This window comes from Kogia breviceps, chromosome 13, assembly GCF_026419965.1.
Source record: "Kogia breviceps isolate mKogBre1 chromosome 13, mKogBre1 haplotype 1, whole genome shotgun sequence".
Lineage (NCBI taxonomy): Eukaryota > Metazoa > Chordata > Mammalia > Artiodactyla > Physeteridae > Kogia > Kogia breviceps.
This window is the reverse complement of record NC_081322.1, coordinates 42,294,760-42,321,619: the sequence shown is the minus strand read 5'-3', so window position 1 is coordinate 42,321,619 and position 26,860 is coordinate 42,294,760. Positions and strand designations below refer to the sequence as shown.

Genomic DNA, 26,860 nt, shown 5'->3' with positions numbered 1-26,860 from the left:
ACTCAGGTGTGGTTGAAAGGGGCTTGTTATGAATAACAAAAGAGCTTCTTTTATTTTTATCCATCTGAAGCTATTCCAGGAATAAAAACCAAATATTATAAGAAAAGATGCTCATATGCTCTAATCACTTACGAAATTACAAGGATTTTAGGAGTTGTGAGCCAGGAACCCCTGAGGAAGACCCCACAATGTTTTCTTATTATATCACAGTATCACATTCTCTGTTATCATAGTACTTAAGATCAGCCAAGAAAAACATGTAATAGCTTAAGCTTTATCAAAAGAAGATTCCTCAGTGGTCTAGGTTTGGCTGAACTTTCAGGAGTATGGTGAAAAACTAGTATATATTTAAATTTTAAGTGTTGATTTTGATATCTTGACTTGTGGATTTCTTTTTTGAGTGTTTGTTTTTTCATTGATACTTATGATTTGAGATTATTTCATGAAGACTGAAATCTGAAAGTGTACCTAAAGGAGCAGGTTGATGATCTAGTTCTATCTGATCTGATAGTGCTAGACTAGAGAATGACAAAATATTTATATTTTTCTCCTTCCCTCCTAGAAGGAGAGCGTTGCTTTCTGGTGAACTTTTAAATATGAATACTTTTCCAATAAAAATATTGGTGTTTGATTATTACTGTCATTTGAATTTTATTCCCCAGAATATTTTATTTTTATCTTTAGAATATGTTTCTTTAAAAGAAGGTTTTCCAGGGGCTTCCCTGGTAGCGCAGTGATTAAGAATCCCCCTGCCAATGCAGGGGACATGGGTTTGAGCCCTGGTCTGGGAAGATCCTGCATGCCACGGAGCAAGTAAGCCCATGCACCACAACTCCCGAGCCCCCATGCCACAACTACTGAAGCCTGCGTACCTAGAGCCCATGCTCTGCAACAAGAGAAGCCACCTCAATAAGAAGCCTGCGCACCACAACGAAGAGTAGCCCCCGCTCTCTGCAACTAGAGAAAGCCCTCGCGCAGCAACAAATACTCAGCATAGCCAAAAAAAAAAAAAAAAAAAAATTACAAAAATGAGTAAGATAGTCTCCTTCTTTTGGGGATGGAGGAAAAAAGCATGAGTCAGTTATAAGTAATTGTAATAGCAAAATAGAGTATGGTACAGTTCTTGACAGAATTTTGAACAAAGTGTTTGCTCTGCTAATCATGTTCTTGCAAAGCATCAACAAATGTCAGATATGACAAGCTCTTTTCCATTCTTTCCAGTTTGACTTTGCTTCTGCATTTGATGCTTTTGCCCACTTACCTTTAATACTGTTTTTTATTATTTTTCTTTTAACTCTCTACTGTTTATTAGTTACTTCCCTCAATTTTTTTATTAAGAAATGTTTTGTAAAAGCAGAAAAGTTCAAACTCTAGAACAATGAATACCCACTTAACCTCCAGCTAGACTTAACTATTGTTATCCTTTTTGCATTTATTTCCTTTCTCACTCTGTATGTATATAAATGTGTTTTTTGTTCTTATGGAACCATCTGAAATTAAGTTGCCACTGTCATGACATGCCAGCCCAAAATACTTCTACATTTCCTAAGAATAAGGGTATTCTCCTGTATAACCATAATGCCACTATCCTACATTTAAGACAATAAAATAAAAATTAAAATTAACTATGGTAAAATAATATTGTATAATATCTAGTCTATTGTCACAATTTCCCAAGTGTCTGACAAATAAACTTTTGTAGCTGTTTTTATATAAACTACAATCTATAAGGTTTTCGTGCATAATATCCTCTAAGTTCTTCAGCCACTGGTGGAGTTTGGGGCAGTGGCAGCCTATGAGCACTGTCAGTTGACTCTGGTAAGCAATATAAATGTTAACATTAGGTAGGTGCCATGATGTGAAAGAGCCTAGGCTACCATCTTCAGCTCTTTTCTTCTGTGTTCTCTTTGTGATCACGTTTACTTCTGTGATTTTAACAGTTGCCTGTGTAGTGATGTTTTCTTTTCTAAATTGCGCTTTATTTCCTTTTGTTCATCTTCTCCTGGCTACCCAGTAGTCACTTCAAAATCTACACATCCAAAATGAATTTATTCTTTACTTGCTAGCTGGCTCATTGTCAGTATTATTCTTTTCTTGGGCAGGGGTAGTAGAAGGTGTGGTGTAAATAGCCTTGCTTTCACTGACTGGAAACCTCAGTCATCTTCAGCTGTTTCTCTGGCTGTCTGCTTAGCACTCTCTTATTTACATGTACACATATGTGCATACACATTTCTTCATCAAATACTTCTTTAATGCCTACAGTGTTTCTATATATATTTGACCACAGTAGATAAGTCTATATCTGGATGGCCTCTTGAATGCATTCCCTCCATTCTTACCCTATTTACTCTAATTTTGGCCTTCAGCAGTCCTTCCCAGAACTTTTACAGTGGTCTCCCTACCTCTGGCTTTAAACCTTCTGATTCATCCTGCATATACTATCTGCTTATTGAGAATACTTGTTTGATCATATATTTCTCTCGCTTGAAAACCTCTGATGGCTTCCCATTATACAGGAAAAATGCCAGCTTTTTTAGCATACCATACAAGACTATGGTAATTCCAACTTCTTTACTCTTTTTATGTATTCATCTCTTGTGTTCTAGCTATACTTGTCTTCTGCTAATTCCTTGAATATAGCATGGATTTTAATCTTCAGACTTTGTTCACACATTTCTGGTCTCCATAAGGCTCTGACCCCTCTTCTTTGCTTAATGAAATCCTACTTATCTTTCAAGTTACACTTGGCATGTTCCCTTTGAAAATTATTTACCTAATAGCCCTCTCTACTGTCTGCACCAGAACCAAACCCTTCTTAATATTCTTTATCTGGTGTACTTTGCACATTTGTCTGTTATAGTGCTTGTGTTTTTTGTTTTTGGCTGTGCTACATGGCATGCAGGACGTTAGTTCCCCAACCAGGGATTGAACCCGTGCCCCCTGCAGTGGAAACTCAGTCTTAAGCACTGGACCGCCAGGGAAGTCCCTTATAGTGCTTATCAGATTGTATCCCTTGCTTGTGTGTCTCTCAGTGTAAAGGTTCACAAGGGAAAGAATCATCTTTTTCTGCGTATTGTTCTTAGAGCACAAGGCCTGGCACATAGCACATGCTTAGTAAATTATTTCTGAAAGGAATGTCTGGGATTACTTGTTATATTACCTCTGTAGCAAGTAAGTCTAACTTGAGATCATGAATTCTAAAAGGAAGATAATAGTTTATATAAAATAATTGTTTTACACTAAATATTTGCTAATGGTTACTTTCTGTGTAATACAGTCCTTAATTATATATGTTTTAAACTTAACACTTTTGATATCTGAATTCTTAAAGCATTATTGCAGATATGTTTGTTTTAATTAAAATCACTTCTGAGCAATAAGAATTTGCCATAATAGGAGTTTCTGGAATTTTATTATTTTAGAGCTTTTAAAACAGTAAATGTTTATCTGAATTAGAATTCTGAATAAAAGAAATAGTATAAAATGAAGATTGTTTTTTAGAGAAAGAGAGATATATTAATCAGTTTTTAAGAAAAGAGACTAAATAAACGCAGTCTTTCTAAAGAATGAAGGCAAAAAGATAAACTGTCAGATTTCCATGTTGCAAGGGAATATGGAACTTGAATAAGGGAGTCTATTACTGTACTTTGATGATACTTAGAGAACAAGTAGATGAAATACCTGGTAGATGAAAACATAAAGAAGGTGCTAGTGTTATTTGACATTATTTGTTAATAAGGGGAATACAAAATAACAACACTACCCTCTGGTACAAAATTTTTAATATTTCAGAATTATTTTTAAAGGACTATTGTCATTTAAATGAAAAAATCCTGATAATTAAAAATGCTATGGTGTTGAATTGTGGCAAATGAAGTGATATGAGGTCTGGGTTTTGTTTCAAAATAATCAAGAAAAGTGGAGGCAGTAGAAATAAGATTGGTCACGTATTGATAATTGTTGAAGCTGTGTGAGAGTTACATAGAGTATCACTATCATTTATTTTGATGTTTTGTTTGTTCGTTGTTGGTTTTGTTTTTTTTGCGGTACGCGGGCCTCTCTCTGTTGTGGCCTCTCCCGTTGCGGAGCACAGGCTCCGGACGCGCAGGCTCAGCGGCCATGGCTCACGGGCCCAGCCGCCCCGCGGCATGTGGGATCCTCCCGGATCGGGGCACAAACCCGCGTCCCCTGCATCGGCAGGTGGACTCTCAACCACTGCGCCCCCAGGGAAGCCCTGTTTGTTCATTTTTGGAAAATTTCATGATAAATTTAAAAAAATTATGGTATTGTATAATAAAGGAAAGAGTCCCCAAATAAGGAATCATTGCTGCTAGGCTGAGTGAATATACAGTTCATGATATTGAATAATTCAGAATTACCAATGTAAATGATATTTTTGTTTTTCAAAATTTTTATTCCATATTGTTTTATTCTTTTCTTTTGAATTTTTGAATTTTTTTTTTTATACAGCAGGTTCTTATTAATTATCCATTTAATACATATTAGTGTATATATGTCAATCCCAATCTCCCAATTCATCACACCCCCTGCCGTGTTCCCCCCTTGGTGTCCATACGTTTGTTCGTTACATATGTGTAGGGCAGACTGGTTCATCTGTACCATTTTTCTAGGTTCCACATATATATGTGTTAATATACGGTATTTGTTTTCCTCTTTCTGACTTCACTCTGTATTACAGTCTCTAGATTCATACACATCTCTACAAATGACACGATTTCATTCCTTTCTATGGCTGAGTAATATTCCATTGTGTGTATGTACTACATCTTCTTTATCCATTCGTCTGTTGATGGGCATTTAGGTTGCTTCCATGACCTGGCTATTGTAAATAGTGCTGCAATGAACACTGGGGTGCATGTGTCTTTTTGAATTATGGTTTTCTCTGGATACATGCCCAGTAGTGGGATTGCTGGATCATATGGTAATTCTGTTTTTAGTTTTTTAAGGAACCTCCATACTGTTCTCCATAGTGGCTGTATCAATTTACATTCCCACCAACAGTGCAAGAGGGTTCCCTTTTCTCCACACCCTCTCCAGCATTTGTTGTTGGTAGATTTTCTGGTGATGCACATCCTAACTGGTGTGAGGTGATACCTCATTGTAGTTTTAATTTGCATTTCTCTAATAATTACTGATGTTAAGCAGCCTTTCATGTGCTTCTTGGCCATCTGTATGTCTTTGGAGAAATGTCTATTTAGGTCTTCAGCCCATTTTTGGATTAGGTTGTTTGTTTCTTTAATATTGAGCTTCATGAGCTGTTTATATATTTTGGAGATTAATCCTTTGTCCGTTGATTTGTTTGCAAATATTTTCTCCCATTCTGAGGGTTGTCTTTTTGTCTTATTTGTAGCTTCCTTTGCTTTGCAAAAGCTTTTACGTTTCATTAGGTCCCACTTGTTTATTTTTGTTTTTATTTCCATTACTTTAGGAGGTGGATCAAAAAAGATCTTGCTGAGATTTATGTCAGAGAGTGTTCTTCATGTGTTTTCCTCTAAGAGCTTTATAGTGTCCGGTCTTACATTTAGGTCTCGAATCCATTTTGAGTTTATTTTTGTGTATGGTGTTAGGGAGTATTCTAATTTCATTCTTTTACATGTAGCTGTCCAGTTTTCCCAGCACCACTTATTGAAGAGGCTGTCTTTTCTCCATTGTATATCCTTGCCTCCTTTGCCATAGATGAATTGACCATAGGTGCCTGGGTTTATCTCTGGGCTTTCTATCCTGTTCCATTGATCTATATTTCTGTTTTTGTGCCGGTACCATATTGTCTTGATTACTCTAGCTTTGGAGTATAGTCTGAAGTCAGGGAGTCTGATTCCTCCAGCTTCGTTTTTTACCCTCAAGACTGCTTTGGCTATTCTGGGGCTTTTGTGTCTCCATACAAAGTTTAAGATTTTTGTTCTAGTTCTGTTAGAAATGCCACTGGTAGTTTGATAGGGATTGCATTGAATCTGTAGATTGCTTTGGGTAGTAGAGTCATTTTCACAATATTGATGCTTCCAATCCAAGAACATGGTATATCTCCCCATCTGTTGGTATCATCTTTAATTTCTTTCATCAGTGTCTTATAGTTTTCTGCATACAGGTCTTTTGTCTCCTTAGGTAGGTTTATTCCTAGGTATTTTATTCTTTTTGTCACAGTGGCAAATGGGGGTGTTTCCTTAATTTCTCTTTCAGATTTTTCATTATTAGTGCATAGGAATGCAAGAGATTTCTGTGCATTAATTTTGTATCCTGCAACTTTACCAAATTCATTGATTAGCTCTAGTAGTTTTCTGGTGGCATCTTTAGGATTCTCTATGTATAGTATCATGTCATCTGTAAACAGTGACAGTTTTACTTCTTCTTTTCCAGTTTGTATTCCTTTTATTTCTTTTTCTTCTCTGCTTGCCATGGCTAAGACTTCCAAAACTATGTTGAACAATAGTGGTGAGAGTGGACATCCTTGTCTTGTTCCTGATCTTAGAGGAAATGCTTTCAGTTTTTCACCATTGAGAATGATGTTTGCTGTGGGTTTGTCATATATATGGCCTTTATTATGTTGAGGTAGGTTCCCTCTATGCCCACTTTCTGGAAAGTTTTTAACCTAAATTGATGTTGAATTTTGTCAAAAGCTTTTTCTGCATCTATTGAGATGATCATATGGTTTTTATTCTTCAATTTGTTAATATGGTGTTTCACGTTGATTGATTTGTGTATATTGAAGAATCCTTGCATCCCTGGGATAAATCCCACTTGATCATGGTGTATGATCTTTTTAATGTGTTGTTGGATTCTGTTTGCTAGCATTTTGTTGAGGATTTTTGCATCTATGTTCATCAGTGATATTGGTCTGTAATTTTCTTTTTTTGTAGTATCTTTGTCTTTTGGTATCAGGGTGATGGTGGCCTCATAGAATGTGTTTGGGAGTGTTCCTTCCTCCGCAATTTTTTGGAAGAGTTTGAGAAGGATGGGTGTTAGCTCTTCTCTAAGTGTTTGACGGAATTCACCTGTGAAGCCGTCTGGTCCTGGACTTTTGTTTGTTGGAAGGTTTTTAATCACAGTTTCAATTTCATTACTTGTGATTGGTCTGTTCATATTTTCTATTTCTTCTTGGTTCAGTCTTGGGAGGTTATACCTTTCTAAGAATTTGTCCATTTCTTCCAGGTTGTCTATTTTATTGGCATAGAGTTGCTTGTAGTAGTCTCTTAGGATGCTCTTTAAGTCTGGGGTGTCTGTTTTAACTTCTCCTTTTTCATTTCTAATTTTATTGATTTGAGTCCTCTCCCTCTTTTTCTTGATGAGTCTGGCTAATGATTTATCAATTTTGTTTATCTTCTCAAAGAACCAGCTTTTAGTTTTATTGATCTTTGCTATTGTTTTCTTTGTTTTATTTCATTTATTTCTGCTCTGATCTTTATGATTTCTTTCCTTCTGCTAACTTTGGGTTTTGTTTGTTCTTCTTTCTCTAGTTCCTTTAGGTGTAAGGTTAGTTCGTTTATTTGAGGTGTTTCTTGTTTCTTGAGGTAGGCTGGTATTGCTATAAACTTCCCACTTAGAACTGCTTTTGCTGCATCCCATAGGTTTTGGATTGTTGTGTTTTCATTGTCATTTGTCTCTAGGTATTTTTTGATTTCCTGTTTGATTTCTTCAATGATCTCTTGGTTATTTAGTAACGTATTGTTTAGCCTCCATGCGTTGTGTTTTTTAAGTTTTTTCCCCTGTAATTCATTTCTAATCTCATAGCATTGTGGTCAGAAAAGATGCTTGATATGATTTCAATTTTCTTAAATTTACTGAGGCTTGATTTGTGACCCAAGATGTGATCTCTCCTGGAGAATGATCCGTGCGCACTTGAGAAGAAAGTGTAATCTGCTGTTTTTGGATAGTATGTCCTATAAAGATCAATTAAATCTATCTGGTCTATTGTGTCATTTAAAGCTTGTGTTTGCTTATTTATTTTCATTTTAATGCTCTGTCCATTGGTGTAAGTGAGGTGTTAAAGTCCCCCACTATTATTGTGTTACCGTCGATTTCCTCTTTTATAGCTGTTAGCAGTTGCCTTATGTATTGAGGTGCCCCTATGCTGGGTGCATATATATTTTAAATTGTTATATCTTCTTCTTGGATTGATCCCTTGATCATTATGTGGTGTCCTTCCTTGTCTCTTATAACATTCTTTATTTTAAAGTCTATTTTATCTGATATGAGTATTGCTACTGCAGCTTTCTTTTGATTTCCATTTGCATGGAATATCTTTTTCCATCCCCTCACTTTCAGTCTGTACATGTCCCTAGGTCTGAAGTGGGTCTCTTGTAGACAGCATGTATATGGGTCTTGCTTTTGTATCCACTCAGCAAGACTGTCTTTTGGTTGGAGCATTTAATCCATTCATGTTTAACGTAATTATCGATATATATGTTCCTATGACCACTTTCTTAATTGTTTTGGGTTTGTTTTTGTAGGTCCTTTTCTTCTCTGTGTTTCTCACTTAGAGAAGTTCCTTTAGCATTTGTTGTAGAGCTGGTTTGGTGGTGCTGAATTCTCTTAGCCTTTGCTTTTCTGTAAAGCTTTTGATTTCTCCATCAAATCTGAATGAGATCCTTGCCAGGTAGATTAATCTTGGTTGTAGGTTCTTCCCTTTCATCACTTTAAATATGTCATGCCACTCCATTCTGGCTTGTAGAGTTTCTGCTGATAAATCAGCTGTTAACCTTCTGGGAGTTCCCTTGTATGTTACTTGTCGTTTTTGTCTTGCTGCTTTCAATAATTTTTCTTTGTCTTTAAGTTTTGCCAGTTTGTTTACTATGTGTCTTGACTTGTTTCTCCTTGGGTTTATCCTGTATGGGACTCTCTGCGCTTCCTGGACTCGGGTGGCTATTTCCTTTCCCATGTTAGGGAAGTTTTCGACTATAATCTCTTCAGATATTTTCTTGGGTCCTTTCTCTCTCTCTTCTCCTTCTGGGACCCCTAAAATGCGAATGTTGTTGCGTTTAATGTTGTCCCAGAGGTCTCTTAGGCTGTCTTCATTTCTTTTCATTCTTTTTTCTTTATTCTGCTTCCACAGCAGTGAATCCCACCATTCTGTATTCCAGGTCACTTATCTGTTCTTCTGCCTCAGTTATTTTGCTATTGATTCCTTCTAGTGTAGTTTTCATTTCAGTTATTGTATTGTTCATCTCTGCTTGTTTGTTCTTTAATTCTTCTAGGTCTTTGACAAACATTTCTTGCATCTTCTCGATCTTTGCCTCCATTCTTTTTCCAAGGTCCTGGATCATCTTCACTATCATTATTCTGAATTCTTTTTCTGGAATGTTGCCTATCTCCACTTCCTTTAGTTTTTTTTCTTGGGTTTTATCTTGTTCCTTCATCTGGTACATAGCCCTCTGCATTTTCATCTTTTCTCTCTTTCTATGAATGTGGTTTTTGTTCCACAGGCTGCAGGATTGGGTTCTTCTTGCTTCTGCTGTCTGGTCGGAAAATTTCTTTTCTTCTGTTATGAAGAATATTTGTGGAAGAATTGTTGAAATTTTAAAAAGATCTTCTGACCCAGGCTATTTTTATCTTTTTACCTCTATCCGAATACCTGTTATGATTTTAAGAGTACTCTTATTAGAACATCTGATTTCTGTTGCTCTGTTCACTGGAGAAGCTGAAGATATCTGTGCTTCATTTTCAAATATGAGCTTTTGGTCCCTTGAAAAACTGCTAGTATTGGAGTGTCTCCTGCAGAGGCGGCTGGGTGGGGTGGTGGTGGCTGTGGCTTACTGTGAGGACAAGAACACTAGCAGCAGAAGTTCCTGGAAATACTCCTTGGCGTGAGCCTTCCCAGAGTCTGCCATTAGCCCCACCCCAATATTGTTTTATTCTTATTTTCTATGTGATATGGAAGCCTCTTAATCTGCTAAGCCAAATCATCACATATTAATCGAAAGTGATATAACAATGATTTATGGCAACATTCTTCTTGAAGAAAAGAATTATTGACAAACCCACAGCTAACATCATACTCAGTGGTGAAAACCTGAAAGCATTCCCTCTAAGGTCAGGAATAAGAAAAGGATGCCCACTCTCGCCATGTTTATTCAACAGAGTTTTGGAAGTCCTAACCACAGCAATCTGAAAAGAAAAAGAAATAAAAGAAATCCAAGTTGGAAAGGAAGAAGTAAACTGTCATTGTTTGCAGATGTCACTATATTAGACATAGAAAATCCTAAAGACGCCACCAGAGAACTACGTGAGCTCATCAATGAATTCAGTCATGTTGCTGGATACAAAATTAATACACAGAAATCTTTTGCATTTCTATACACTAGCAACAACATATCAGAAGGAGATAATAAGGAAACAATCCCATTTACCATCACATCAAAAAGAATAAAATACTTAGGAATAAACCTACCTAAGGAGGCAAAAGACCTGTAGTCTGAAAACTGTAAGACACTGATGAAAGAAATTGAAGATGACACATACAGATCGAGAGATATACTATGGTCTTAGATTGGAAGAATCAATATTGTGAAAATGACTATACTACCCAAAGCAATCTACAGATTCAATGTAATCCTTTTCAAATTACCCGTGACATTTTTCACAGAAATGGAACAAAAATTTTTAAAATTTGTGTGGAAACACAAAAGACCCTGAATAGCAAAAACAATCTTAAGAATAAAGAACAGAGCTGGAGGAATCACGTTCTCTGAGTTCAGACTGTACTATAAAGCTGCAGTAATCAAAACAGGATGGTACTGGCACAAAAGCAGACACATAGATCAGTGGAACGGGGTAGAAAGAACAGAAATAAACGTACACACTTGTGGTCAATTAATCTATGACAAAGGAGGCAAGAACATACAATGGAGAAAAGACAGTCTCTTCAGTAAGTGGTGCTGGGAAAACTGGACAGCTACATGTAAAAGAATAAAATTAGAGCATTCTCTAATACCATATACAAAAATAAACTCAAAATGGATTAAAGACTTAAATGTAAGACTGGACACTATAAAACTCCTAGAGGAAAACAAAGGCAGAGCACTCTTTGATGTAAATCACAGCAATATTTTTTTAGATCCATCTGTTAGAGTAATGGAAAACAAACCCAAAAATAAACAAATGGGACCTAGTCAAACTTAAAAGCATTTGCAAAGCAAAAGAAACCATAAACAAAATGAAAAGACAGCCTTTGGACTGAGAGAAAATATTTGCAAACAGTGATACTGACAAGGGATTAATTTCCAAAATATACAAATAGCTCATGCAACTTAATATTAAAAAAATTCAAACAACCCAATAAAAAATGGGCAGAAGACCTAAATAGACATTCCTCTGAAGAAGACATACAGATGGCCAACAGGCACATGAAAAGATGCTCAGTATCACTAATTATTAGAGAAATGCAGGTCGGAAATCTAATGAGGTATCATCTCACACCAGGCAGAATGGCCATCATTAAAAAGTCTACGGGAATTCTCTGGCAGTCCAGTAGTTAGGACTCTGTGCTTTCACTCACTGCAGGGGGCATGGGTTTGATCCCTGATCGGGGAGTTTGATCCATGCTGCTGTGCAGCATGGCCAAAAAAAATAAAAAGTCTACAAATAACAAATGCTGGAGAGGGTGTGGAGAAAAAGGAAATCTTATACAGTGTTGGTGTGGGAATGTAAATTGGTGCAGCCACTATGGAGAACAGTATGGAGGTTCCTTGAAAAACTAAAAACAGAGTTGGCACACGATTGTGCATTCCCACTCTTGGGCATATATCTGGAGAAAACTCTAATTTGAAAAGATATATGTACCCCATTATTCATAGCACTGTTTACAGTAGCCAAGACATGAAAGCAACCTAAATGTCTGTCAACAGGTGAATGGATAAAGAAGATGTGGTATATATACACAGTGGAATATTACTTAGCCATAAAAAAGAATGAAATAATGCCATTTGCAACAAAATGGTTGTACCTAGAGATGATCATACTAAGTGAAGTATGTCAGAGAAAGACAAATACCATATGATATCACTTATAGGTGGAATCTAAAAGAATGATACAAAGGAATTTAATTACAAAACAGAGATAGACTTACAGACATAAAGAGGGGACAGATAAATTAGGGATTTGGGATTAACAGAAACACACTACTATATATAAAATAGATAAAGAACAAGGATCTACTGTTATAGCACAGGGAACTATATTCAGTATCTTGTAATAACCTATAAGGGAAAGGAATCTGAAAAATATTATATAATGTGCATAACTGAATCTCTTTGCTGTACACTTGACACATTGTAAATCAGCTGTACTTCAATTTTATTATTTGTTTTATTATTATTATTTTTTTTGTGTGGTACGCGGGCCTCTCCCGTTGCGGAGCACAGGCTCCGGATGCACAGGCTCAGCGGCCATGGCTCACAGGTCCAGCCGCTCCACGGCATGTGGGATCCTCCCGGACTGGGGCACAAACCCGTGTCCTCTGCATCAGCAGGCAGATTCTCAACCACTGCATCACCAGGGAAACCCTGTACTTCAATTTTTAAAAACTGCAACAACAACAACAACAAAAAAGTTGGCAAGACTCAGGTGTCATATTGTTTGAATAAAGTCTTATTGGTAACACCTGGTTATAAAATCTGTATATGGTCATACTGTGCCGTCTTGAGTACTATATTTCTGATGATTCCATTAATTTAATTTCTAGTCTTAAGGTTTGGAAAAGAAAACTTAAATGACAAATTCATAGAATTGTTTGTCTTCTTAAGGGCTGTGAGAGAGAAGTGTTCAGAAATTGTTCTTTCTTTTCTTCTCTCTCTCTTGTTCGCCTTTCCTACTTCCCGTGTTGCCTCAACTTCTTACCTGGGCACTAAAAAAGTTCTTTATCTACATGCTACTTCCACCAATCCAACATCATGTCTGTAAGCTCAAGTCCTTTAAATCTGAAACCCCTATGGCAGGCCCTCAGTAAACATCTTTTTTTTTTTAAATTAAGGTGCAATTGACATATAACATTATGTTAGTTTCAGGTGTAAAAAATTGTAATGATTCAATATTTGTATGTATTGTGAAATGATCACCACAGTAAGCCTGGTAACATCTTCAGGGCATCTTCTTTTTGAACTTCTCAGGCTTTTTTTTTTTTTTTTTTTTTTTTTTGCGGTACACGGGCCTCTCACTGTTGTGGCCTCTCCCGCTGCGGAGCACAGGCTCCGGACGCGCAGGCTCAGCAGCCATGGCTCACGGGCCCAGCGGCTCCGCGGCATGTCGGATCCTCCCGGACCGGGGCACGAACCCATGTCCCCTGCATCGGCAGGCGGACTCTTAACCACTGTGCCACCAGGGAAGCCCTCAGGTATTTTTGGTTAGAGTTTCTTTCTATCTGAAGGAATCATTTACAAGCTGAAGAACCTTCTGAGATGTGACCTGAGTTTTGTTCTCAATAGTATCATCCTCCCCATCAACCAGGCCAGAACCCCAGACTTATCTTTGATTCAGCCTTCTTGATTTTCATTATTTGTTCATTTGGTCCTGCCAATTCCTCTTTAAAAATGACTGTTACAAGTATTTCTTCTTTTCTCCAGTCTTATTGTTAGTTACCATTCTGTTATGGAGAATGTTGCACTTGGAAGATTTCACCTGAGCTCTGCTTCTGGCTGATGGCCTAACTTCTTCATCTTCATGAGGAGCTTGTAACAGGATTGTCGCAAGCCCCTTTTAGAAGCTAACATTCTATTATAGTAATCCAGGGTCTTTCCTTCTCACCCTTTCATTGCAGTAACTCCTGCATTTCACACCTCTAATCTTCAGTCCTTGCTAATAAGATTAGTCTTTATATGTAACTTTCATTGCCTTTAGGATAAAATCTTATATTTTCCGGTCTCCATTTATTCATGTCATAATTTCTCTGCTTAATCATTATCATTGGCACGATTAGGCAAAGTGGAAGCTTCACATCTTCACAGCCTTCCTTTCCTTCACCTACAGAATCAAATTGGTTACTAAATTATATCACTTCTGATGCAGGCATGTCTTTTTTTTTTTTTAAGGAATGTCTTTTGAGTCCATATTTGTTCTCCTCTGCCTATTCTAATCTAGTCCTCATCTTCTCTTCTTTGGACGTTTGAGCAACCTCCCAGATGTTTGCTCTGCTGCCAGTTTGTAGTTACCAGATTTATCTCTCTGAGCAAAGATGTGTTATGTACCTTCTCTGTTCTCAAAACTTTTTGCTCCACACTGTTTACATATGAAGTACAAGTTTCTTTGCAGAACTCACTTGGTCCCTTCCCTTTACTTTTCTAACCTAACCTCATCTCTTGCACCTTGTCATCATGCCCCCAGCTTCCAGCCATACTGAATACCAGCGGTTTCCTGTTTATTTTTCTCATGCCCTACTTCTACCTGGAATTCTCTGACCCTCTTGACCCTTTTCTGCCTGGGAAAGTCCTCCCTCAAAGGCATCACTATGTAGTTGTCTTCCTTAAAGCTCTGAGAAGAAATACCAGTCTCATTCTCTCTGTGCCTGTTATGCATATGTCTTGGGTGCAGAGGGAGTCATATCAGAGTTATCTGTTTATATTTTCCACTCAGAATCTCTTTCCAGGCGGATCGTGAACTCTGATATCTAGGGTAGCTAGTTTTTAATTTTGTTCATCCTCAGAGTTTGGCACAGTATTGGAACATAAAATATTGACTCTTTGTTGCTTGATGTAAAATAAAATAGTAAGGACCCTCTGTTTTCCTTAGAAACAAAAAATGATTTTAACCCTCTTAGTTTGAAGACTAAAATTTTTCCCTTGGTTTTGTTTGAGCTTGAATTCCTTCATTTTTTTCTTAAAAGATTCTTTTAAATTTTTCGTCTGTCATAGGTCCTTGGGACCAAAGATGGCCCAGGGCTGATCTGGGCACCTGGTAGTATTATTAATAGGAGCCAAAAAGCCTTGGACCTGTCTAATTATGATTGTAACGAGTGGGGTTTGGCCAAACCTTAACTACACTTGTGCATACGAGCTGCTGAATGGTGCTTCCACCTTGCTAAACGTGACTGGAAGCTGGTCATCAAGCTTGGACATTTTTGAAAGGTATAAGACTATTTTTATCATTAGACCAGTTACTAATAGTTCATTCAAAAGATGTTCCTACTGAAACTGCATCTTTAGGCTTGAGAAATTCTTCCCTGAATTACATTTAAATTCTACCACTGAGCTTAGTTTTCTGCCTGAGATAATGCTTTCATTTTAAGGCAGTGATTTCTACAATTTGCACAAATATGTACTTCTTATTTTTTGTACTGTCTATAGAATTGCTTGCATCAAGAGTTTTCCAGAACATAGTGTCTCAGATGGAAAATGTAATAGAATCCCAGTCTCTGCCAAATTAATTTTTCCATTTTGTAGTTGTATAATGTTCCCATTGAACACTTGTTTTTCTTTGTGATGAATGCTGAGAGGGAAGCTGGCATGGTTTTGATACATATTACAGATGTATAGGAGAAATGTCTTTAAATTCAAAACATTCTATATTAAATAAATCCATGTTTATCCTATAAATTTATTTTTAATTCACTTGGATTTATTTAGTAAACTCCTGTAATTATTTTCAATGTGCAGTTGCTCTAATGGTAGTATCTAATATGCACTAAAATTTAGAAAGCAGTTTCCCTGAAGGCTTTGGAATTGCTCTGCCTTTATTATAGTAAATAATAAACTTCTTTTATTTAGATAAAAGTAATTTAGAAATAAAATAGTTTTAGGGAAGAACTGGGCTGCCTCTGAAAGCCAGGTTATCACAGCCATGGAGGCCAGGTTCACCTCCTTTTCAGCCTTGTCAGGTAAAAGAACAAATTATACCTTTATGATACTTAATATTATATATTAAGAAACATATGAGCCATGGGGAATGAATTTTCACACGAGCTCCTGGAGAAGGGCTGTCACATGGGATGAGAGCAATAAGGCTTCTCTGCCCCATGTGCCAGTCATTGAAATATTTGTGGGCATTGTGGGAAAGGACAAATTTTTAGTTTTCATAACTAAGGTATTGGCATCTGACCACAGATTGGCATTGACAGCACAGTGATGAAAGTGAGTCCATATGCCCGCTGGGATTCTGCCACTTCTTCATATGGTGAACCTCAGAGGTGCCACATCATCTCTCATCATCCAACAGTTAGTGTACAAGAGAACTGGTAATGATACATGCACTTTATTTCATTCTCAATGCGAAAGCTACAGGTAAATCTTAAGTTTGAAGATCTTTGAGTATTTTATTAATTTAGCAGGTGGAAGTTATATTTAAACTTACTAAGTGAAGTAATTACTGGGTTTGTTCCTAGATCCTATCCATATAATTCAGAGTAAGAGGCCTATGCTTCAGTCTTTTCTGCTCAAGCTTTCAAATTCCTTTGACAGCCTGGATGTGAAATTCAAAAGTCATTAATGTGATGTGTTAATTTTGCACTTTTTGACTTACTGCAAAAATCTTATAGTTTCCATAGCAACAATAACCTATCCAGATTGTGTAATATTCTTTACAGTATTAAAAATAAAACTATGCAATTACATGAGCTTCTGGAGTACTTCATTTAGGGGAACTGGGGATTGAAATATTTCTGTTTAAAAGAAAATTATAATTTCATATGAAAGTTTTCTCAGAAAGCATGTATAATTTTAAGAATTTATTCAATTAAATATTTAGTAGTGGATACCTCGTAGTTAATTTAATTATTAATTGTATAAAATTTACCTTGTAAGCATTGTGTTAAGCATCTCAGGCACAAATGCGTTCACACACATACCCACACATACTTTCAAGGTCGGGGGGATATTTGACTTTAATTACATTCAGTCACCTTCACCTGCTGCTTGTACTTCTTAGTGGCCTCTGGGTGGTCTGAAAAACGTGTAGTTTTATGTTTGGAGGAAACAGGATGGAGAAAAAGGAACACTTTGCTCTTTAAAACATGCCTAAGATATCACTTTGAAAATACTAAAGATTGTTTTAATAGGTGACTGTTTTCAGAGTATCAAATTATTTTGTTTTTTTTTCTTTTTCCCTCTAATTCTAATTTAAAAGATAATATAATATTGGCATTAAGGTAGTTAACATAACTTTCTACATCTTAACACAACTTTTTCTTTATATCACCTTCAACATATGTCTAAATATATATTTTTATATGGTACGATTTATGTATTTTCTCAGCAACATATGGTAAACATTTTCCATGTTTCTAGTGATCTTCATGATTATCATTTAAATAATTTCATAACAGTCTATCCTGTTGACATATGTGGTACAATTTCTGTTTATCAAAATGCTGCTTAATTGTTTCCTGAATGTCATATATTGGAAGAAAAATGGATATAATTTTCAGACTGTGGGAAAAAGTAACCATAACTCAGTTATTTGCTCAAAACATAGATGATTATGAAAATCTTCAAAATGCATGTAAAATGATGTTTTAAAATGCATATTATGAGTAACCTCTTAAACTGCTTTATCTGCTGGTAAACACAGAATGGGGAAAATGAGGAATAGGTAAGTAGGACAGATGCGGCACTACATAGGTACTGTCATTTGACAAAACCTTCATGACATGGTGATACCCTGTTGAGGCTCTAATATAATCAAAAGGCAAAACTCGGAGGGCATGGATTATACTCCTCTTGTCAGAATAACCAGTGATAGGAATCACATTTGTGAAATTCAGCTGGGGTCTTGCTGTGGCTGATTCTGGTGTCAGTACCCTGAGGATACAGTGTTGCACTAGACACTCATCTGATACTATTACCATTTTTATGGACCGTATCACCATTATTGAGCTGTTGTCTTCCCTTGGTTAAGCACCCTGGTAACTGCCAGGGTTTCCCAGAATTCCTAATTCTACTTACATTAATTGGAAAATTCACTGTAACTACTGAGTTTTTCCTAGATATCTTGAGAATGAGGTGTTGGTGGCCAATTTTGAAGTGTTTCCAAGGCTTTTGCTTGAGGTCCTAGGGATTTTGAATGTCCCCTGTCCTAGGTGAAAACTAGCGTGTCTTAGTGGGTAAACATTCTTCTGTAACTCCCCCATTTATTAAGTGGGTCTTATACTGTGAAATTACTTTAAACAAATATATAAGTTTATATCTGTCATTTATTTTTGTAATTAATGTTTATAACAGAATGCTTTCATGGACTCCAGATAATTAAGACAGTAGAATTATCTTGCAATATTCTTGAGTTTATATTTATGCTTGTTTACTTTTTGAAACTAGTGCTGTGTTTAGTATCCTGTTCTGTTTCAATTTTGTATTTTGTGTTTTGGCTCTGTCAAGTGTTTTCATTGTGACATGAATTTTTTTGGTATTTCACATTATTGTAATGGAAATATTATCAGAAATAATAAGCAATGAATGCATAGTGAGGGTGTTTACATATCACTGAGAGTTGTGCATTTCATTGTTTTTATAGTTATAGTTTTGAATCTGAAAATACTGTGTAGAAAAAAGTAATTTTTTTTGTTCATATGCAGAAAAGATGAAAAGGAATATGCATTGAAGCAAATTGAAGGCACAGGAATATCCATGTCGGCTTGTAGAGAGATTGCAGTAAGTGGACATAAATACATTATTTATTTTGTTATGATATTGGATGATGATTGATATTAATATAAAAGCTTCACTAATATATAGAATGCATGTTATTTCAAAGATGTTAATTAGTTTAAGGATATTTTATATAAGATGAGAAAAGTTGCATAAACTTTTTGATTACTTGAAAGTCATCGTTGAACATTCTCTTAGTGATATTTAGGATTTATAATCTTAGGAATACTGAGCTAAATGATTATTTAATTAATATGAATTATGATTGAGTATAATTATTAGTTTAAATTAGTAATTTAATTAATATCTGTCTTTCCTGTAGTTTTAGGACTGATATATGTCTTTATAGAGAAGAGGGTGATACTGTTAGATACTATGCATATAAAATATTTTTTCTGAAATAAGTGTTACATTTTACTAGTTGCTAGAAAAGTAAGACTATCATAATAATAGGAGAATTCCTTAAAGAAAGATCATTTCTTTTTTTTTTTTTGTCTTTATATGGCATACTTGTACATTTAAGAAATGATTGTCCGTAAGAATACCTAACATTTCCTGAGTATTTACCAGGTACCAGGCTTACTAAGTGCTTTTAAGTATTAATTAATTTAATTTTCACAACAATAATGAAATAAGTAATTTTAATATCCCCATTTTACAGATCAGTAAACAGAGGCAAAATCATAATTATGGCTTAGAAGTCTTAATATTATGTTCCCTTATTTTAGTTCTTCAGTTTCTTATTTTAGTGTTTTAGTTTCTTATTGGGGCTTTATCACAATATCACATCTATAAGGGATTTCTGTCTCTGAATTATTAAATATATTGTCCATATCCATTAGATATTTCTGTCTCTCATTTGGTAATTATTACATGTATTGCCCACGGTTCCATATTTCTACTTCACTCACATGGAAGCACTCCATCATCACTCTTAATCATAAGAAAAAGAATGATGCAAAGAACACATGAGGCAGGATTTCTTTATACCTGAGTGTCTGCCTTAGTGGCTAAGTTAACCATGAGTCTCAGTTACCTTATTTGTGAAATAAGGGAATTAGAAGGTCCCTTCTAGTCATAAATTCTTTGATTTCAGAATGGGAGCTTCTCACTAGACTGTGCACAGTTTGAAGGGCAGGGACCTTGTCTTTTTATCCCTAGTTCCTAGCATAACTACCTGGCACGTAGCAGGTGCCCCATAAATGTTTTTTGAATAAATCAATAAACAAACAGAACAAAAAAGTTCTATATGATCCTAAGTTTGCTTTAGAATATAAATTTATTATTTAAAATTTTCATTTTGGCAGTTTTCCATTAACTATAAATTGGTGTTTATAATGCCCTACCAGAATAAGCATTTGATATATGATTTTTAACTCCCTGAAAGTCATAAACATTATTATTTCAACCAATATGAATATCACTGGTGTGCAGTTTTGCTATTTTAGAGTACCATAATTTAGTATAGAATTAATTCAACTTCTGTGAGTTAATTGGGTTAATAGCTGAAATTTAAGGTATTGATTATTAGGAAATGAAAACCCAATTCTAGATGTTCTTTTTGTAACAGAGACATATCTTCTGAGGAATACATGGGTTCCGTTTTCTCAGCATCCTCACTAGCATTTGTCATGTCTTGTCTTTATGATAGTAGCCATTTTAACAGGTGTGAGGTCATAATCTTACTGTGGTTTTGATTTGCATTTCCTTGATGATTAGTCATGTTGAGCACCTTTTCATTGACCTGCTGGCCATCTGTATATCTTATTCTTTGGAAAAATATCTGTTCAATCCCTCTGCCCATTTTTTAATTGCATGATGATGTTGATGATGATTTTTGCTATTGAGTTGTATGCATTCCTGATATATTTTGGATATTAACCACTTATCAGATAAATAGTTTGTAAATATCTTCTACTCTGTAGGTGGCCTTTTCATTTTGTTGATTGCTTCTTTTGCTGTGCAGAAGCTGGAAAAACTTAACTCTTAAACTCATTCACAGTCTCTATATTTTTATTGAGGGTTTGCCTAATAGAACTTTAGGAAGTATGCAGAGTTTCTGGATTGAATAATTTTTAAAATCATTTCCTGAATCACTTAGCTGCAACATGATAGGGATTTTGACAGAAGGTTAGCATGTATGTTATTGCATAGCGGCTAAGTGCATACTTCTTTGTAAATTATAAGCTCACGGACACAGTTTTATAATTATTGCTTTATGCAGTTGTCTTTTAAATCACATAGAAGAAAAAAGAGTTAAGAACAAAAATACATTTATGCTGTCTTTTCTATTTACCCATGTTGTTACCTTTACCAGTGTTCTTTATTTTTTGTGTAGATATGGGTTACTGTTATGTTCTTTGATTTTTTTTTTTTTTTTCTGTGGTACGCGGGCCTCTCACTGTTGTGGCCTCTCCCGTTGCGGAGCACAGGCTCCGGACGCGCAGGCTCAGCGGCCATGGCTCACGGGCCCAGCCGTTCCGCGGCATGTGGGATCTTCCCGGACCGGGGCACGAACCCGTATCCCCTGCATCGGCAGGCGGATTCTCAACCACTGCGCCACCACGGAAGCCCTAGTTCTTTGATTTTAACTGAAGGTCTCCCTTTAGTATTTTTTTGTAGAGCAGATCTTCTAGGAATGAATTTTCTCAGTTTTTGTATTTGGGACTATTAATTTCTTGTTTTTTTCCGTCATCACCTGTTTCTCCTTTGTTTTTTGCAGCATAGTTTTGACGGGTATAGAATTCTTGAATGACAGTCTTTTTCTTTCTTCACCTTGGCTATGTTATCTCACTGCCTTTTGGCCTCCATGGTTTCTGATGAGAAGTCAGCTGTTAAATCCATGAGAATTTCTTGTACATGAGGAGTTATTTTCTTGCTACTTTCAAGATGCTCTCTTTGTCTTTGTCTTTTGGAAGTTTGATTATGATACGTGTAGGTGTGGAACCTATTTGGAATTCGTTGAGTTTCTTGGATGTAGAGATTAGTTTTTTTTTTTAATCAAAGTTGGGAAGTTTTCAACCATGATTTCTTTAGATATTCTTTCTACCCTTTTCTTTCTCTCCTCTCCTCCTGAGACTGCCAGTATGAGTATATTTATAGGCTTGATGGTGTCCCAAAGGTCACTGAAGCTCTGTTGATTTTTTTCTAATTCTCTTTTTCTATTTATTGCTCAGACAGGATATTTTCAATTGCCTACCTTCAAGTTTGCTGATTCTTTCTTCTGCCAACTTGAATTTGCTGCTAAGCCCCCCTCTAGTGAAATTTTCATTGTAGTTATTTTACTTTTTGATTCCAAAATTGCTATGTGGTTCTTCTTCTTCTTATTTTAAAATAGACTTTACTTTTTAGAGCAGTATTAAGTTTACAGCAAAATTGAATGAAAGTTCTAGAGATTTCCTGTATACTCCCTACCCCCACACATGCATAGCCTAACCTATTATCAACATCCTCCACCAGAGTAGTACATTTGTTACAACTGATGAACCTATGTTGATACTCAAAGACCATAGTTTACATTAGGGTTCACTCTTGTTGTTGTATATTTTATGGGTTTGGACAGATGTCTAATGACATGTATCCACCATTATGGTATCATACAGAGTAGCTCCACTGCCCTAAAAATCTTCTGTGCCCCACCTGTTCATCCTAAACCTGCTCCCCACCCCACTTTCCCGTAATCACAGATCTTTTTACTGTTTACATAATTTTGCCTTTTCCATAATGTCATATAGATGGAATCATACAGTATGTAGCCTTTTGAGATTGGCTTCTTTCACTTAATAATATGCATTTAAAATTCCTCCATATCTGTCATGGCTTAATAGCTCATTTCTTTTTAGTGCTGAATAATATTCCATCATCTGGATGTATTACAGTTTGTTTACACATTCATCTACTAAAGGATATCTTGGTTGCTTCCAAGTTTTGGTAATTATGAGTAAAGCTGCTGTAAACACTGTGTGTAGGCTTTTGAGAGGACATAACTTTTCAATTCCTTTGGGCAAATATCATTACAGTTGCTGGACTGCATGGTAAGAGTACGTTTAGTTTAGTAAGAAACCACCAAACTGTCTTACAAAGTGGCTGTGCCTATTTTGCATTCTCACTACCAGTGGATGAGAGTTCCTGTTGCTCCACATCCTCACCAATATTTGTTGTTGTCAGTGTTCTGGATTTAGCCATTCTAATAGGTGTGTACTGGTATCTTGTTGTTTAATGAAACTCTGCTTTAGCCTTTAAGTCCTGCTTGTATGGCATTAAGAGATGTGAGATTAGAGTCTTTTCAGATATTTCCTGGACATACCCACAGCTTTGCGTATTGGCATGCTTACAGTCTTTACTACCTAGTTTCATTTATAGAAAATTCTAGAAAATGAAAACTAATCTGTAGTGGTGGATAGTAGATCATTGACTGTGTGGGGATGGGAATAGAAACAGGGATGTATTACAAAGGAGCATGAGGAGTCTCTTGGGGATGATGTAAGTCTTCATCATTGTGATTGTCGTGATGGTTTCATGGGTTTGTATCAATAATAAAACTCGAAAATGGTATGCACTTATAGCTCAGTAAATTCAGGGAGAAATCAGTAAAGGCATATGGGATTATTAGTGGATCAAGGGTCTGTGAAAGAGGAATTTGTAAGAATCAGTGGATCACAAACACAGCTGGAGGGATTGGCCTTGAATAGGAAATGGAACAGATAGTTTATCCTGTGAAACTACAGTGACAGAAGAAAGAATGGTGTCTACATATGTCAGTTTGCTAGGGAGATGATGAAGTAGTTACATTCTTGTGTGCCTCTTTTTTTGTGTGTGTGTGAATGTTAATGTGGTGAATGTTTTAAGTTATTGAAGGCTATGTGAAAATTTGCTGATCAAAAATAAGGTTATCGGGCTTCCCTGGTGGCACAGTGGTTGAGAGGCCGCCTGCTGGTGCAGGGGACGCGGGTTCGTGCCCCGGTCCGGGAGGATCCCACATGCCGCGGAGCCGCTGGGCCCGTGAGCCATGGCCGCTGAGCCTGCGCGTCCGGAGCCTGTGCTCTGCAGCGGGAGAGGCCACAAGAGTGAGAGGCCCACGTACCACAAAAAAAAAAAAAAAAAAAAGAAGGTTATCAAAGTGTTATAGTCCACCTAAAGTAGGAGACCAGTCATGGCACCAGTCTGCATGACTGTACTGTTTTCTTCATTATAAGCCCAGTGTAAGAAGGGAGAATTTGAATTTTTTTTGACTGATGCAGTAGGACAGAAAATGTAAGGTAGTAGAGAGTCAGAGAGGTTAGGAGGGACTGATAGGTTGGGGAGAATGTAGACAACATCATAAATCAAAAAGCAGATAGAACTTGTTCTTTGCCTTTTTCCTTCTGTATCCCATAATATTATCTACCTCCTGGCATTTTCTCATTCATATATAGACACATAGGTAAGAGGCTTTTGATTTGCAGAAAATTAGGAACAATTTCACTCATTACTCTAAAAGGATGGGACTGTGACTGCAGGACACCTTCTGAGAGCAGAGTTGGATGATGAGAAAAGAAGTCAAAGAACTTGTAGCCATGGAGTGAACTTGCAAGAATGTGTACAGGATGGGAAGAAGTTTAAGAGCTAAGATGCGTTACTACCTCAAGTGTCACCAATAAAGAAACTCATATCACATTTTAATTTCATTTGAACCTTATTGATCACAGGTGAATTATAACCCCATATCTTGGTACAGTGCTTTACAGTTTACAATATGCCATAACAGGGAATAATTCTGTGTGGTGAACATACTAGGAACATGTGAACATGAGCCCTTTTAACTTGAGGTTACAGGGGAGTTCTAACGTAAAGTTTTTTTTTTTTTTTCTCTTTTGTGGTATGCGGGCCTCTCACTGCTGTGGCCTCTCCCATTGCGGAGCACAGGCTGTGGACGCGCAGGCCAAGCGGCCATGGCTCACAGGCCCAGCCGCTCCGTGGCATGTGGGAATCTTCCTGGACCGGGGCGCAAACCCGTGTCCCCTGCATCGGCAGGCGGACCCTCAACCACTGCGCCACCAGGGAAGCCCTAATGTAAAGTTTTTTTTTACCTTTGTGGCCTGTGTAATCATAAGGTTGCTAGGTTGGAAAAGTGATAAACACCATTAATTCAGATCCCATTAATTTGTTTCCTGGTTATGAAATTCAAAAATGTTTATTATAAAATTCTCAGGGAGTGTGGAAAAAGCATGTTAAAAGCGTCTGTTAACACTAACACTTAGAAATAATCACTATTAATATTGTGTATAGTCTTCTAGACTCTTATTTGCAAAAATACAGAAGATTTTTTTCCCATAAGAGTGAGGAGTCCATCAATTTTTTATAAAATGTAATTTCATCTGGGGTAATACAGAGGTAAAATTTTAACTATCAAAATAATAATTGTGCTAGTTCTGTGGGATATAAGAAAAATTATAACTCTGGAGTACTCTTCAAAAAATTGAGATGGTCCCAAAGAAAGTGAAGACAGACTGGAAGGAAAATTAGTCAAGGGAAGAAGGATGGAGGGCATAGGTTGAGGAGGGAAGAGAAATAGAGAAAACCTGACTTCATGTCAGATTGCGTCTTCCTCAATTTTGCCTTGTGTTGCTGAGAAACCACTTCCTCAGTCACCTCTGCTCAGTTTTGCCCAGTGTATGTATCTGCCAGCATCCCAGCATTGATGCTCCCATGGTGACAGGTGGGATCAGTTGTAATGGATTGTTGCTTGCCGTTTTTCTGCATAGCACAGAGTAGGCAGGGTGGAGTGGCAGTTAAAACATTATTTGCTACTATTTTTTTTCCCTGTCTTGCCACCTTGGTGGCATAATAGGCTGCTATGTAAACTTAAGTGGAATGCTTGGAACTTTCCCTTGTCTTCAAGGAATTAGACCTTGTTTTTTTTTTTAATGTATGAAATGGCAATGGTAAAATGTGTGTTTGCTGTGGATTCCTTGAGAACTTTAATTCTTTTTTTATTTTTATTTATTTTATTCTTGGCTCTGTTGGGTCTTTGTTGCTGCGCATGGGCTTTCTCTAATTGTGGCACACGGGGTCTACTCTTTGCTGCGGTGCACGAGCTTCTTTCTCATTGTGGTGGCTTCCCTTGTTGTGGAGCATGGGCTCTAGGCACGTGGGCTTCAGTAGTTGTGGCATGTGGGCTCAGTAGTTGTGGCTTGCGGGCTCTAGAGCGCAAGTTCAGTAGTTGCGGTGCATGGGCTTAGTTGCTCCACGGCATGTGGGATCTTCCTGGACCAGGGCTCGAACCCATGTCCCCTGCATTAGCAGGTGGATTCTTAAGCACTGTGCCACCAGAGAAGTCTCAAAGCTCTAATTCTTACTAATATATTTATTTTTATCAACCTTAAAACTATTTTGTTAAATTTCATGAATTGAAAGTTGAGAAATGTCTGTTTATTCTCATTAAGATTATTTAATTGTATCTCAATTGCTTTTATGTTGCACTGAGTGCAGATTTTTTCTTAAATATTTGTCCAACTTTCTAAGAGTATAGATTTGTGGAAATAAACCTGTGATTCAGGTAATTTACCCTTTCTATGCAAGGGACAAAATCAAAATATAGTATTAAGATTTTTGTGAAAAATACTAAAAGTATAAGAAGTTTCCTTTTTTCAGGAGACTTTTAACATGGTCTTCTGTAATAATAATAATAATTATTATTTTTTAGATTATTATTATTATTTTTTAAAAAACATCTTTATTGGAGTATAATTGTTTTACAATAGTGTGTTAGTTTTTCCTTTACAACAAACTGAATCAGTTATACATATACATATGCTCCCATATCTCTTCCCTCTTGCATCACCCTCTCTCCCACCCTCCCTATCCCACCCCTCTAGGTGGTCACAAAGCACAGAGGTGATCTCCCTGTGCTATGCGGCAGCTTCCCACTAGCGATCTAATTTACATTTGATAGTGTATATATGTCCCTGCCACTCTCTCACTTCGTCACAACTTACCCTTCCCCCTCCCCATATCCTCAAGTCCATGTTCTAGTAAGTCTGTTTTATTCCCGTCCTACCACTAATCTCTTCATGACATTTTTTTTTTCTTAGAGTACATATATATGTGTTAGCATACGGTATTTGTTTTTCTCCTTCTGACTTACTTCACTCTGTATGACAGACTCCAGGTCCATCCACCTCGCTACAAATAACTGAATTTCACTTCTTTTTATGGCTGAGTAATATTCCATTGTATATATGTGCCACATCTTCTTTATCCATTCATCTGTTGATGGACACTTAGGTTGCTTCCATGTCCTG

At 36.6% G+C, this 26,860-nt stretch overlaps 1 protein-coding gene across 4 annotated transcripts in view; it reads left to right on the top strand.

The window, feature by feature from the left end:
• Nucleotides 1-26,860, top strand: part of CDK19 (cyclin dependent kinase 19) — a 182,709-nt gene that overhangs the window by 43,260 nt on the left and 112,589 nt on the right. For all 4 annotated transcript variants that reach the window (XR_010836256.1, XM_059083624.2, XM_067011657.1 and 1 more), the window contains exon 2: nucleotides 18,506-18,581. Coding sequence is in view for 3 of the 4 variants with exons in the window: in XM_059083624.2 (XP_058939607.1) it covers nucleotides 18,506-18,581 (76 nt within the window). In the remaining variant the exon portion in view is untranslated. The remainder of the gene's footprint in view (nucleotides 1-18,505; nucleotides 18,582-26,860) is intronic.